This window comes from Mycteria americana, chromosome 9 (assembly GCF_035582795.1).
Source record: "Mycteria americana isolate JAX WOST 10 ecotype Jacksonville Zoo and Gardens chromosome 9, USCA_MyAme_1.0, whole genome shotgun sequence".
NCBI classification, from domain to species: Eukaryota; Metazoa; Chordata; class Aves; order Ciconiiformes; family Ciconiidae; genus Mycteria; species Mycteria americana.
In genome coordinates, this window is record NC_134373.1 from 25,772,406 (window position 1) to 25,785,092 (window position 12,687).

Sequence of the window (12,687 nt, forward strand, 5' to 3'; positions counted from 1 at the left end):
AGTTGGGACAGCTGCAGTAGTAACACCTAAAGAGCTAATGCCTATGTGCTGTGACGGAGGCAGCATCATCCAGTAGAAGAACTGGCACTGCCCCACCGTACTATGAGGGGAGGGCTCACCCAGCAGTCAGTAGAGGCGATACCTACCTTTTCCAGTAAATCTGAACAGCATGTTAAGGAGAAAACATTCAAATGACATATGAACAGATCTCCTGATGACTGGCAAAGAACCTTCTAGACACACTGGGATGACCCCTGTAAGAGGCAACATATCATTAAATAACTGATGCTTTGGAAAGTGGACAAAGAGTGGTCTCAAACATCATCTTGGATCCTCCTCTCTACTGCTTGTCCAAGGAGGTATTATTATGTGCCAGAGATATTTAAAAGGGCAGGGTCAGATAGAGCATAGGGCCTGCACAATGGTGAGGTAACCTAACAAAGGATGAGCCACATTAGGGACACCTGGAAAGATTAGAGAGGCCACTCTAATCTGAAAGTCTGTATTGCATACAGCAAGTCTTGCATCAGTTCTCATTGCTTCTGCAAGAGACCGCTATCTTTAATCTACCGACAGCACAAAGAGCAGAGACTAAACAATCCAAGCCTGTTATTTACAACAGTAGTAAATTCATCTGGCTGCTACTGCAGTGGAAATTGGTGTGGTTTGCAGTCATCAGCAGCTTTGAACATGAACATCAGGAAATGTAGCCAGGACAGCTTTAGCTGCCTCACGTAGACAAAAGATATGTCCAAGCCTTTGGGAGAGGGGTACATGGGCATACAGGGAAGAAAGTGGTCATGGCACAACATAATTTGACTATATCCAGTCTTCCCTGTCCTTGTTGTCACTGGAACAGGCTGCCCAGGGAGGCAGTCACAGCAGCAAGCTTGTTAGAGTTCAAGGAGTGTCTGGACAACACTCTTAGTCATATGATTTAGTTTTCGGTAGTCCTGCGAGGAGCAGGGAGCTGGACTCGATGATCCTTGTGGGTCCCTTACAACTTGAGATATTCTATGATTAGGGTTCCAACGTCCACTGGAGATGGGCAGCCCAAAACAGGGAGTCATAATTGGCCCTCTCAATTCCTGTTCTCCTCTGCATCCAAACATTGTGCAGAATATATTGATTCTTAGCTTGGTCTCACTTTTCTAAATCATGAATTCATTGGCAGAGCTAACATAAGGGAACAATCTTCTGGGAAAACAGGATGCAATCAAGGTCTTTCTAGGCAGCAAATTCTAGGGATTTAAGTATCGAGTGTTGTGATTGCCAAAGTGAAAAGTCAAACTATGTCCCTACCTAATGTAGTACCTAGACAAAAGGTTTCCAGAGCTAGGTGCTGCAGAGCCACAAGACAAACATTTCTTCCCTCTTTAAGTTGCAAATTTGCCCACAGTTATGAACTGGCTTTGAGAAACTGTATGAGGGATTTCCTGACCCACTCTGAGCTCCTCCTTATCTTCACTCATTCCATCCATTTCTGGTCCACTGAAGCAAAGGATACAATCAGTTACTCGGCCTCCCTGAATGTGTCCATGTTGAGAGAAGTGCAGCTGGATGAACTTGCCAAAGCGGCTGGAGTTGTTGTTATAAACTGTCTTGGCGTTTCCAAAGGCCTCCAGAATGGGGCTGCAGAAACAAGGCAATGAAGATATGACTGGTGATGGGATACCATTAAAACAAAGTGTGTGCCCAGCCTTTTGCCATTTGCACAGCGTGCACTGCCATGTGAGATTGATTTGTTACAGCATCAGACTGGACAAGCAGGAAGAGCTCAAGGGCAAGGAAGGATGGCAAGAGCAATTTAACACACTGCTAGATAAATCTTAAACCTTTGGGACTGGAGTCAATTAAATCCATCCCCAATCAGTATGGGCAGCTGGCGTTCACGCTGTTGAGGGCATTCCCCACCAATGTGGCTTCAGGAAATGAAAGGTGGCAAGACCCAAACAGGTTGTATGCTTAACACAGCAGCATCCCATGAAATGGGTTTGTATTTTTTTCAGGATTTTCAGAAGCATCAGAGGGCAAACACTCTGTAGCTTTAAACCACATACTTCGTTGTTTCTGTTTCTGCCTTTGAAAGAGAAGACAGTATAAGCCATCTCTTAAAATTATAGGTAAACATTTTCAAACTATCAGACAAACATGGTACTAAACTGATTTTTTTGGTACTGAAATTTGATATGGGAACACACAAACCCTTGTTGTTACTTAAATCTTGCTTAGGTTGATACAAGACATATCCCCAAGCAGAGGGGATATACACACATTATAGATTCGAAAACTTCATTCTAAGAGAGCCACATCATCCACTTCAGGAAAAAAAATGTTGGGGGGGGGGGGGGAATCTATCACCAAACTTCAGACGGGTGATGAAGAATTTTGTCTCCTGGTCACCTTCCTGTCTTCACAAGGTTCATACAACATGGAAAATAGTGAGTTAAAATGCAGCTTGGTTCTTGCTCCGCAGAACAGTACAAGGGAAAAGCCTAAACCATTCAAACTGATGTGCTGAATCCAGGATTAAAACATTCATTTTTGCAATTTAGCCAATTCTAAAATAATCTGAAGGCCTGACAAGCTAGGGGTCATGGAAATGCTACGAGAACAGCCTGTAGGCTATCATGTTTAATTCTAAAACGTACATAGTTTTTAACAAAAGTTATTGCAGTTATTACCCTGAGAAATACTGGCTTTTTAAACATCTCCATCGATCTACTGTGCGGTTCCACTTGAGACAGGGGCAGATACAGGATTATTCACAAGTTAATAACTATAACACAACAAATAATCACAACTACAGATACCACTGGAGTTTGCTGAAAGCTTCAGGCCTTGCAAGTGTTAGCTAACTGAGAGCTGTGGTTGTGGGAAAGGCTCAACAACATTCAGGAAACTTCAGGGAGTATCTTCCTAACTTACCTCTTGAAAATATCACTTCAAACAAACAAAAGCATAGCAATGAAATTGCTCTGTTATAATACATTACAACCATAGACAACCCAGTCACAGAAATCTGTGTGCACAGATCAGGAGGTAAGTTCCTTGCCCTGGAGAATTTGAACTCCAACACCCACGCCTCTGAAACAAGTATGTAAATAAGGACATTGCACAGGAATATCCCACTGAGCACACCAACGCCATGAATCAACAAAAATTAATGGGGACAACCAGAAAAAGGGAGGACAGGGTTATGTTATATGACGACCACAGTTGCAGTGAGAGTGCAGTAACCAGCCATCCAATCTTTATGGCTCTAAATCATGTTAAATTAGATAAACAAAGCACAAGGAAGTATCTTTATAGTTTAGTTTGGCAACGGGCTCACGCACATGAGGGCCGAAGTCTTTCAGGGATGGGGGAGGAAATAGGCACGTGGGTGTCTGACGCTGGCGGCAGCTGCAAGGCAGAGGGGTGGGTGAGCTGATACAGCCAGGAACGAGGGCAGGTGCCTGGGCCAAGCAAACTGCCGGCGCCAGCAGGCACATCACAACGTGGCATTTAATGCAGCAGCGAACTGTGCGAGGCGGAACGGCTCATCAGGAAGGTGATGCGGGCTGCTCAGCTGGATGTGGGCAGGGTGTGTTGCAGGAGTCAAAATGTGGGAATCAGTTTCAGAAGGGCAGTAGAAAGTGAAGCCTGGATTTTAGAAATATTGCAACATATGCAGCTCCAGGATTCAGACACATAGCTGAAGACAAAAAAGAGGATTCAAAGATTAGAGGGATGAATAACAGGAGAGGTGGTTATGCTGTCAGCAGTGTCACCCAACATGGAGAAGGGAGCTTCAGAGTGAAGCAAGCAAGAAAAAAAGCTGAGAAGAAAGTTAGCAGAATTTTTAATGGACTGATGGATATTTTCAAGAAGGAAAACAGACCAAATGAACAGTGCCAAGGGAGTTTTCAGAGCTTGACTTCTGAGAAATACACCAAGCATGAACGTTACAACACACAAGCAAATGATAGAAAGGTGACGTAACACTTTGTTTATAATGCTGTCTGAAGTGGAGAAAGAATCCAGCATTGTTCCTGGGTATGTGCTGGGGTGCAAGGATGAGAATCTGCCATAAGCTAACCCAAGGGGGGCCACTGGCAGAGCAAGTGAAGCTGAACTGCAAACATGAGGTAGACTGGTTAGGAGTGGCAGCAGCTTCTGGCTCTGGGCCAGGCCTTCAGCTTCTCTTCTTCAGGGAAAAGGTGACGAATCAAATTCTTTTGCACTCACATCGCAATAGCTCACGTAGCACTAGAGATGTACACAAAATGAGTCACGAGCTCTTACTCCACTTCACCTCACAGCTGTGGGATCTTGCAGACTCAGGAATCACCTACCTACCATCGTAAGCTTTCTGGATCACAGCCAAGTTACCACTTAACTGCTAAGCGGGCTTGAGCCTTCTAAGCCACTGGCCTTAAAACAGATTTTGCAGATCTTGAGTCGTGACTGTATTGCACTTAAGAGCTTTCTCCAATTTGCCAATGTCCCTGGTAAAATCTGCACACCTGCAAAGGATAAATCATCCAACAACGGTCTCTCGAGCACCACGTCCAAAGGCACCAACTCTTCTGCTCAATGCTGCTCTGCTTATAAGGGTCCTAAAAACTGCAATGCTCTTGCAGCTTCCACGTTAGACGCTGCATGTCTGCTTAGGCCATTTTCACCACAGGTACTAGTAACTTTTTTGCATCACTGTCTTCCAGGAAACATTCCTTCTCTCTACTCTCTGGGCCCTGAAATATGCCACTTGCATGACAGTCACTTTTACACAGATGGTTCAAAGGATTCCAGCGTATTACACAACTAGATCCTGTTGCACACATCCGATTTATTCTTCTGGAGGTTTCTGCAACTATCACAGGCTCAAACTGGGACCAGCCTGCAGCCTCGCCCTTGACAGTACCGAACTGCAAGACCCCCAGCATGGTCCTCCAGGCAGCCTTGCATTGGGAAATTTTTGTTTTATTTACGTTATTGCTAATTAAGAGAAACTTCTGATCGTGGATTCAGGTGTTAAGAAAACAGACACTTAAGTAAACATCTTTCCTCCCTCTTCCCAAAAGGCTTACCTGATATCAAACACCTATCGCTCCCTTTCTTAGCCTCAGCTTCCGTTTTTACCTCAGGTTACAACCAGTCCCTCGCAACTCCCCCCGCAAGGCAGCGGGCAGCGCAGGAGGCTGGGGTCCCACACATAACCGTTTCTTTCTGTCGCTTTTTGTGTCCTCGTTTTCTCTGCTGCTCTTTGCCTCTTAGTGGTTTTCCTCAGCTGCACTTTGGTTCTTCAAGTTTTCCGGATGCTTTTCCACCCTGTTCTAGCATGGGTCACTCACAGGCCATGGTCCTGGCATGTCCCTGTCCTGGGGTGGGCCTTGGTCCCTCAGAAGCATCCCCGCCCTGGCATTGGTCACGGTCCCTCAGGGGTGTCAGGACCTCCTTTGGCATGAAGGATCCCCCACAGAGTGCATCTCCATCCCCTCATGGCTGCCAGTTTCCTTCCCAAACACGTTTGACCTGGGCGCCATGCACTTCCCTGCCTGCCTGCCGCCTTCACAAGGTTTTGGTGGGTGGTGGTTATTCCCCAGTGCCAGCTCCAGCCGAGACCAGCTCTGACCGGCTCAGGGCCTCCTCCCACACAGGCCCTGCTGCAGCCCCCAGACCAATGTCCTCACTCGTGCCCCTTACAGCTCCCATGGACGTTTCTCCTTCAAATCACCTGCCTGGACAGCAAGAGAGCTGCCAGGCAGCCCACAGGACCTCTGAGGGCAAGACGTACTGGTGGCCTGCAACAAATGGAGAGTGGGGGCTAAAGGAGGAGACCAGGAGTCAGAGCATGACGGAGACTCACCACAAGCACAGCCACAACTGAGAGCTGCGGGAGACGGGGACGGCCTGGGACAGCCATCCCTGCGGCAGGGAGGGACGTTACCCACATCCCCTCCAGCTACTGCCACGAGAGACATGGGCATGAGAGCCGGAAAGGGACAGTGCAGTGATGCGGGTGAGCTCAAGGGTGCAGCGGGCAGCATGGAGGATGAATTACTGAAAGAAGGAGAAATCCCAGCCTTGGCTAGAGCATTAATTCTCCGGCTGCCACACACCCCTGGCACTGCTATTGGAAAGGAGGCAAATTAATCCACAAGCAGCTGGGAGAGCAGCCAGTGTGAGGTATCCTGGCGAGACTGCGATCCCCGCATTTCCCTGACATGACACCGTTCAGCTGCGTGAGCCTCACTGCCCGGGTTCAGCTCCATCCGCGGCCCGGCTCAGGCAGCCCAAAGGCAGACACCGTGCAGAAGGCAATGCCCTCGCCAAAGGCAGGCTGCCCCAGCACGCCAGCGTCCGCAGGCCTGCCGGGCCTCTGCGGGACAGGACACGTGGCACCCCTGGGGGTGGCCGTACCTGCTTTCCAGGATGGCTTCTTCCACGCGAGTGCTTTTCTCAGACACAGGGGCCCCGAGGGAGGTCTGGCTCATGGCTGACAGAAATTTCAGCAGCAACTTGGTGCTCTCAGTCTTTCCAGCTCCACTTTCTCCGCTGTTAAAGACAAGATAGATGTTCCATTCACAAATCCAGGGCAGACCGAGCTAATGACCATCCCACCCGCAGCAGAGAAGTGATCTCCAGGAATAAACATGTAGCACCTCCACTGCAGCAAGCAGGGGTCAGGCAAAGGGTAGGGTAGGATGGTGTGGATATTTAGGCAGATGTCATTGCAAACGGAGCAGCAGGAGCAAGGCATGTAATGCAGTCAGGGAGTAGCCCGTTCTCCCATTTCTAACCTTATCAGAACACACTGGCTGTCATGACGCTTCCACAAGCAGCAGTAGCACTCATTAGCGGTGGCGAAGATATGGGGAGGCAGCTCACCCAGGCGGTGCTGTCTGTACAGGTCTATGGCATCCACACTGTACAGACCAGGGATGGGTTTGTAGGGATTTACTGATGCCAAGATGGAACCAATGTTTGTCTAGGGGGAGAAAACAAAACACAGCAAGGAAATAAAGCTCCTGAAAAAAAAATCACGACAAACCCAGACCCTGAAACAACTCATGGTGAAGGGAAAAAGCCTAAATAAGGAAGTTGGGCTTCAGCAGAGAGCTCCCCAATTTGGCAAAAACCTCAGGGCAGGGGCTGCGTGACTGGGTATGGATGGGACAGTTTGAATTTCACTGCTTTACAATAAAATGTTCTTAGTCTGTTGTATTTACTAAATTAAGCTTACACAATTTAAAAACATGAAGCCATCTTCATACCCAGCTACCTTGCACTGTGCTTGAAGTTGAAAAGCAGAGCTGGACTGAAGGAGTGTCAGGAGATACCTTCAATGCCCCTATCCACAGTCTTAAGTGGAGGGGGCTTGGCAGGGTTCAAGCACCTCCTGAACAAAGAGGTGGGACACAGACACACACACACGCACACATATGTGCGAAGAGCCACTAAAGCGTATCGTTATTCTTCTACTGAAAGATGCTGTTCAGAGCAGCTTAAATAATTTGGTAAGCCAAATCTAAATTGACAGCTGAAGATGAAGCTCAAGATTTCAAGTCAAAACACTTCTGCATTTTCTAAACATTGTATTGTGAAAATATTTATTTTTAAAATCTCACAGTTCAAGAAAAGAGTTAGTAAGGTTTAAAATAAAATACCCAAAGCCTAATATTGAATTTCAAACATATTCTTTTGTGAAGTCAGACAGAAATTTATTTTGGTTTTTGGGGCATGACTTTTTCGGTTTAGACAACCAGCTCAAATCCCGTTATTCTCAGAGCTGCAGTTCAGAGCAATGGTGCACCTCTCTCCTAGCAATGGCTTTGTAATATGGCCAACATCCAGCTTAAATCCTGCTGCTGCTGCGGTGGCCTCCTTCACAGGGACATCTTAGGCTGCTCTACTCCAGAAATACCCATTCTCAGCAGGACTGATGGAGGAGACACTTAGATTGCTGCAGTAGGTGCCAAGCTTTGTGGCCAGGGACAACATCTAGTATTATTTCCAAACCATGAACTACAAGTCACCACATACATATACAAGGATTTGCACGCATCCATTGGAGAAGCTGTAAACAAAACACTTGGTGACGAGAAAGATGCATACTTTCTCCCTGCCAAATGAAATCTGGGGCCATACTGCAATGCCAAGCTCTGAAGCCAGACTAAGGTGCTGTAGTCACTAAAATATTTAAGACTCATTTATTAAAGCAGCAGTCACAGATTGCCAGGGGAAAAAAAACATCACCCAGGCTTGTTGCATTATTTGTATGAACAGGCTAGCGTGGAACAAGTCCTGAGGACCCTCTGACATGGGGCAGAAATAGAATTCATTGGTGATGAAAGCAATAAGCAAGCAGATGATCTTTGGCAAGACAGGTGGGAGGAAATGGGAAAGCATTGAGAGAGAAAACATGGATTGGGAAAAAGCACTGTACAATCAGTTGAGCAACAGACATTGTCCAGAGACTGCAGGACAGAGATGTCCATCCTAACACTTCTCCCAGACCTTCACAGCATTTTTTCCTCTCAGATGTTTCATTTAGCATTTCCCACTCTAGTTTCAGCTCTCCCAAGGAACAGAGCTCCTGCCCCACAGTCCTCTCTAGAACTTCTTCCAGTACAGCCATCTCTTTCAAAGGTGTTTCTAGGAAACTTTTCCATCTCCCAGTTGCAGGCTCCTCGTCACCTGCAGTCCCTTATAGACAATTTCTATGCACAATTTCTAATAGCAGTAGCATTTGTGCATCAACCATGTACATACCAGCCACTCTATTAGCCAAGGAGTGATCGTCCCCAGAGAAAAGCGTCTGTAAAGCAGGACAAGCCACATGTGGCATGTCTGCCTCTCAAGGCAATACTTCCTACGTGGGTGGTTAGGCATGGCAGAGCTAGGGACAGCACAAAATGTGGCAGTATAAATGAGCCAGAGGCTGTACATCACTCGCATTATGTTGGGTCTACTTCTATTAAGGGATACAGGAATTGCAGGAATGAAGGGGGAAGATACACTCTTAAATGCTACAGGATGTTGCTGTGCTCACATAATTTCCTTAAACAGTTTGGTAGAGCTTGAATAGTATTTCTGTGGAAAACAAAAGGTACTGTTGACATTGTCAGTATTCCTGTAGCACATTAATTACAAGTACCACACCAGTACTGCTACCTACACTCCCTGACCAGAAAGGATCCCCTTTAGGAGCTCATGGTAGGCTGCCTCCAGGCATACAGCTCAGAACTGCACTGCCCTTTTTCACAGCAGTTGTCCACTTCATGTTCTCAGTTTTCCATCCCCTTATTAATTTTTTTTAATTATTTATTATTATTTTTAATACTCGTTACCAGTATTCCAGGTTACCCATTCCTACAGGTGAATTTGTTTTCCAGAAAATGATGACATTTCTCACCTTTTTCTGATCTCTCCAATTTCCTTCCAAATATTTTTGGCCCTGACTGATAGGCATAACTCCTCTCAGTACAGCTTCATCTGCAACCTTAGCCTACTGTGCTCTATCCGTGGAGACCATGGAGAGCGATATTAAATGAACTCAGTCCCTGTAACATTCATGGTATTCACAGATCACTGCAAGTCATTAGGTGGCACTACAGCTGATGTTCTCAGTTTCTGCTTAACTGAAAACTATACGCAGCAGGGCTATGGCAAAACTAATAGTTAGTGATAAGGTAACGGCAATATTAATGTCTGCACTGCAGAAATGCAAAACAGCACTTCTCCAGTTTGGTGTCCTCCAGGTCAGACATTGCATAAACATATGCACAGATACAGCCCCACTCAAGAAGGGGCTTACAATCCTTCAGCGAGGGTTTCTTCCCAGTGCTCAGCATATTACAGAAGTCAACGCCCTTCATAAATCTCCCAAAAATTCAGGTCTGAGGTGCACAGCTGACATTCATGCACTATGCACAGGCAAAAAATGACATCATATTTAAACTTTTAACACCTTTACACACGGATGGAGAAGCCACAGAACTAACGCTGAAGAGGAGAAGGAATGACATCTCAGAGCTAGAGGAAAGGCTTAAGGAGATACAGCTGCTGTGATACTGTCACAGCGCTGGTGTCGTGGCATTTCTGGTGCAAGGCACAGACTGAAAAGGGAGAGAATCCTGCCTCACATTTCGAAGTGTGAGGAAGAAGAAGCGGGAGGAATATACCCAAATGGGCAAAGAGCTGCACAGACGCATAGCACATGTCAAACACAGGTCAGGAAGAGCAGCAAGGACAAGGGCCATCAAAAGAGCGTGTGCACGTGGGTACTGCCACTGGGTCACGAGGCTCTGTTGACAGACAACAGGCAAGGGGGTCTACAGCAACAAAAAAGAGAATTAGCAGTCTCCTCTGCATCCCGGCGCAGGAGATGGTTCAGAAATGGGGTCACTTTATTGATCATTTCCTGGAATACAGGTGCATATGGTTTGGTTGCCTTGGTAACAGTTGCTATGCAACACAGCTAGAGATTTACATGTTTCCTGTCATAATCTGAAAAACTCTGGGTGCACATAGCATGGACAAGCAAGGTAAGAGTAAAGCAAGGTAAGGCAGTCTTTGTAATATATCCTTCGAGTCCTCTCCAAGTCCCAGCAGAGCACGCTGCCATGCCCGCACTCCAGGGATGCCTCCTCCCAGGCGTGCTTTTCCTCACAAGTCCCTTTCCTGACGCTTGCCTCCTTCCTGAGGGCCCAAGAGGGAAATCAGGAGATGCTTTGAGTATTCATCTGTGCAAGGAGAGCAGAGCAACTCAAAAAAGGCACAACTGTGTGTAAAAGCAGAAGAATTAGGCAACACGTTTGCTTTCCTAGTTTTGTTGAGCAGCAGCTTTATCCGGATCAGGAGGGATACTCAACAACCACCTGCGTACACTGCACTTTCCAGTCTGCTTGGCCATCTAAACCTCTGAACAGTAATAACGGGGAATCTGGGGAAGGTGAATGCCAGCTTGTAAAACACAGATGGTCATGGAGGATACAGAGCTGCACGATTACCACAAAGCCTAGAGGTGAACGTTCATGTTTTGGAAGTTCTTCTATAGATGCAAAGAGACCCCTCTGGTAGGGGTAGGATCTCACAGGGCTGATGGAGCTGGCAAGGCAGAAAAAAACTCCCATTTTATCCACATGAAACAATGCTCAGGAAACAAGGCTAAAAATCAGTATTTCACATGCAAAGTGGCAGCCCCAAAGCTAAACAAAAATTAGCCAGAAGGGTTGTGGCCCAGCTTGAGCACTTACATAGATGTTACCCTGTTGGTAGCGCTGGTGCAGGTTAAGCAGGATGGCAGCTTCATGCAGATCTCCCAGCATGGACATGTCTTCTACCCCATCAACGCTGGTCTGGTGCATTGGCAAGACCTTTTCTCTGGAAAGAGAGGCCTTGGGGTACTGGAATACCTGGAAGAATGGGGAGAAGGACAAATAAGCGCATGACACCTGGGCACATGGTCTGATTTCCTACCAAAAACATGCTCTTTTCCACAGCTTTATACTTCAGCACTGGAAAAGGAAATGAGTAAGACACAGATCTGCTCCCTATTTTTATAGTTGTTCCTCTGTTCCTGCGTATTTGAGCTCTCTGGCCAGAAACCATACAGCACACTCCCTTCCTTTGCTACAGAGTCCCTCTCTCACCTTCACTACTGACAGGGACAGTCAGTAGTGTTACTTGCAAGGTTACTTGATTGTTTCTGAAGTGCCCTTAGCAGGAGCAGGGCACCAACCTCCAGGTACACCAGGCCAGACAGGTATTACACACTGCGCTCAGGACTGTGAATAATGGTGGCAGCTGCTCCCAAGAGACCAGGAACAGTCTTTCACAAAAACGCAGGTGGGATCTTATCTCTGACTGTGGGGAGGTTGAGGCAAAGCTTATTCACATTTCAGGTTTGGCCCTGCACTCTCCGTAGGAGCCAGCCAGCCAGTGTCTAGGAGAGGCTGTCATGTCAAGAGCAAAGGAAAGAAAAGCAGATGAGAAGCCAAACAAAGTAGTGACACCCTGTGTGTATGCTGGCATATATGTACATGATGCAGCTTTCAACAGTGACAGCTTCTGTGACTTTCAACAGTGACTGTCTTCGTACAGTGACAGCTATTAACTTCCATCACTGCTCTGGGAAGTGCCCACTTCTCTCTCTACGCAGTTGCACTCTTCTTGCCTCGATTGCTGCATCCTTCTTCCTGCTAGAGCCTCCTCCTCCTCAATAACCCACACTTCAGCTATCGGGTCATCTTCTTCACCCCCTTTCAACACAGCTGAAATTATGTGACTGTTCCCCTCCACCATAGCCACATCCCAGCCCTCCTTTCCTCCTCCTCAAGCACGAAGCTGGCATTTCATAAAAGTTATTTCAGTTGCTTCCCACTCTTGGATTCAACCGTGTGCCATCTCCCACCCAGCATCCCAAGCTGTGCTAGATGGTAAGACCCAAGACAGACAGATGGGAGACTTCATACAGGCGAAGCATGAGAAGCAAACTGGCCCACAGTAGCTCTTCCCAAGAAACTTGGGCTTTTCCTTCCCTTCTGGGGCTCTGGTCTCTACCTCATTTCCATTCCTGCTTCTCAGCCCAGGTGCCACCAAGAAACTGACTGACCCCATAGAGAACGAGCCCCTGGTCTATAGCATTGATCTAACTGGTTTCTCCTGCCTGCTTTCCTGGAGTCCTTGGGCTGCTGTAAC

General features: G+C 47.0%; 1 protein-coding gene across 1 annotated transcript in view; it reads right to left on the minus strand.

The window, feature by feature from the left end:
- LOC142414763 (unconventional myosin-X-like) overlaps positions 1 to 12,687 on the minus strand; it is a 96,146-nt gene that overhangs the window by 64,350 nt on the left and 19,109 nt on the right. The window contains exons 3-7 of the mRNA XM_075512397.1: positions 11,244 to 11,402; positions 6,786 to 6,973; positions 6,406 to 6,540; positions 1,508 to 1,632; positions 147 to 160 (exon numbers count right to left, since the gene is read on the minus strand). Of these exons, the coding sequence (XP_075368512.1) occupies positions 147 to 160; positions 1,508 to 1,632; positions 6,406 to 6,540; positions 6,786 to 6,973; positions 11,244 to 11,402 (621 nt within the window). The remainder of the gene's footprint in view (positions 1 to 146; positions 161 to 1,507; positions 1,633 to 6,405; positions 6,541 to 6,785; positions 6,974 to 11,243; positions 11,403 to 12,687) is intronic.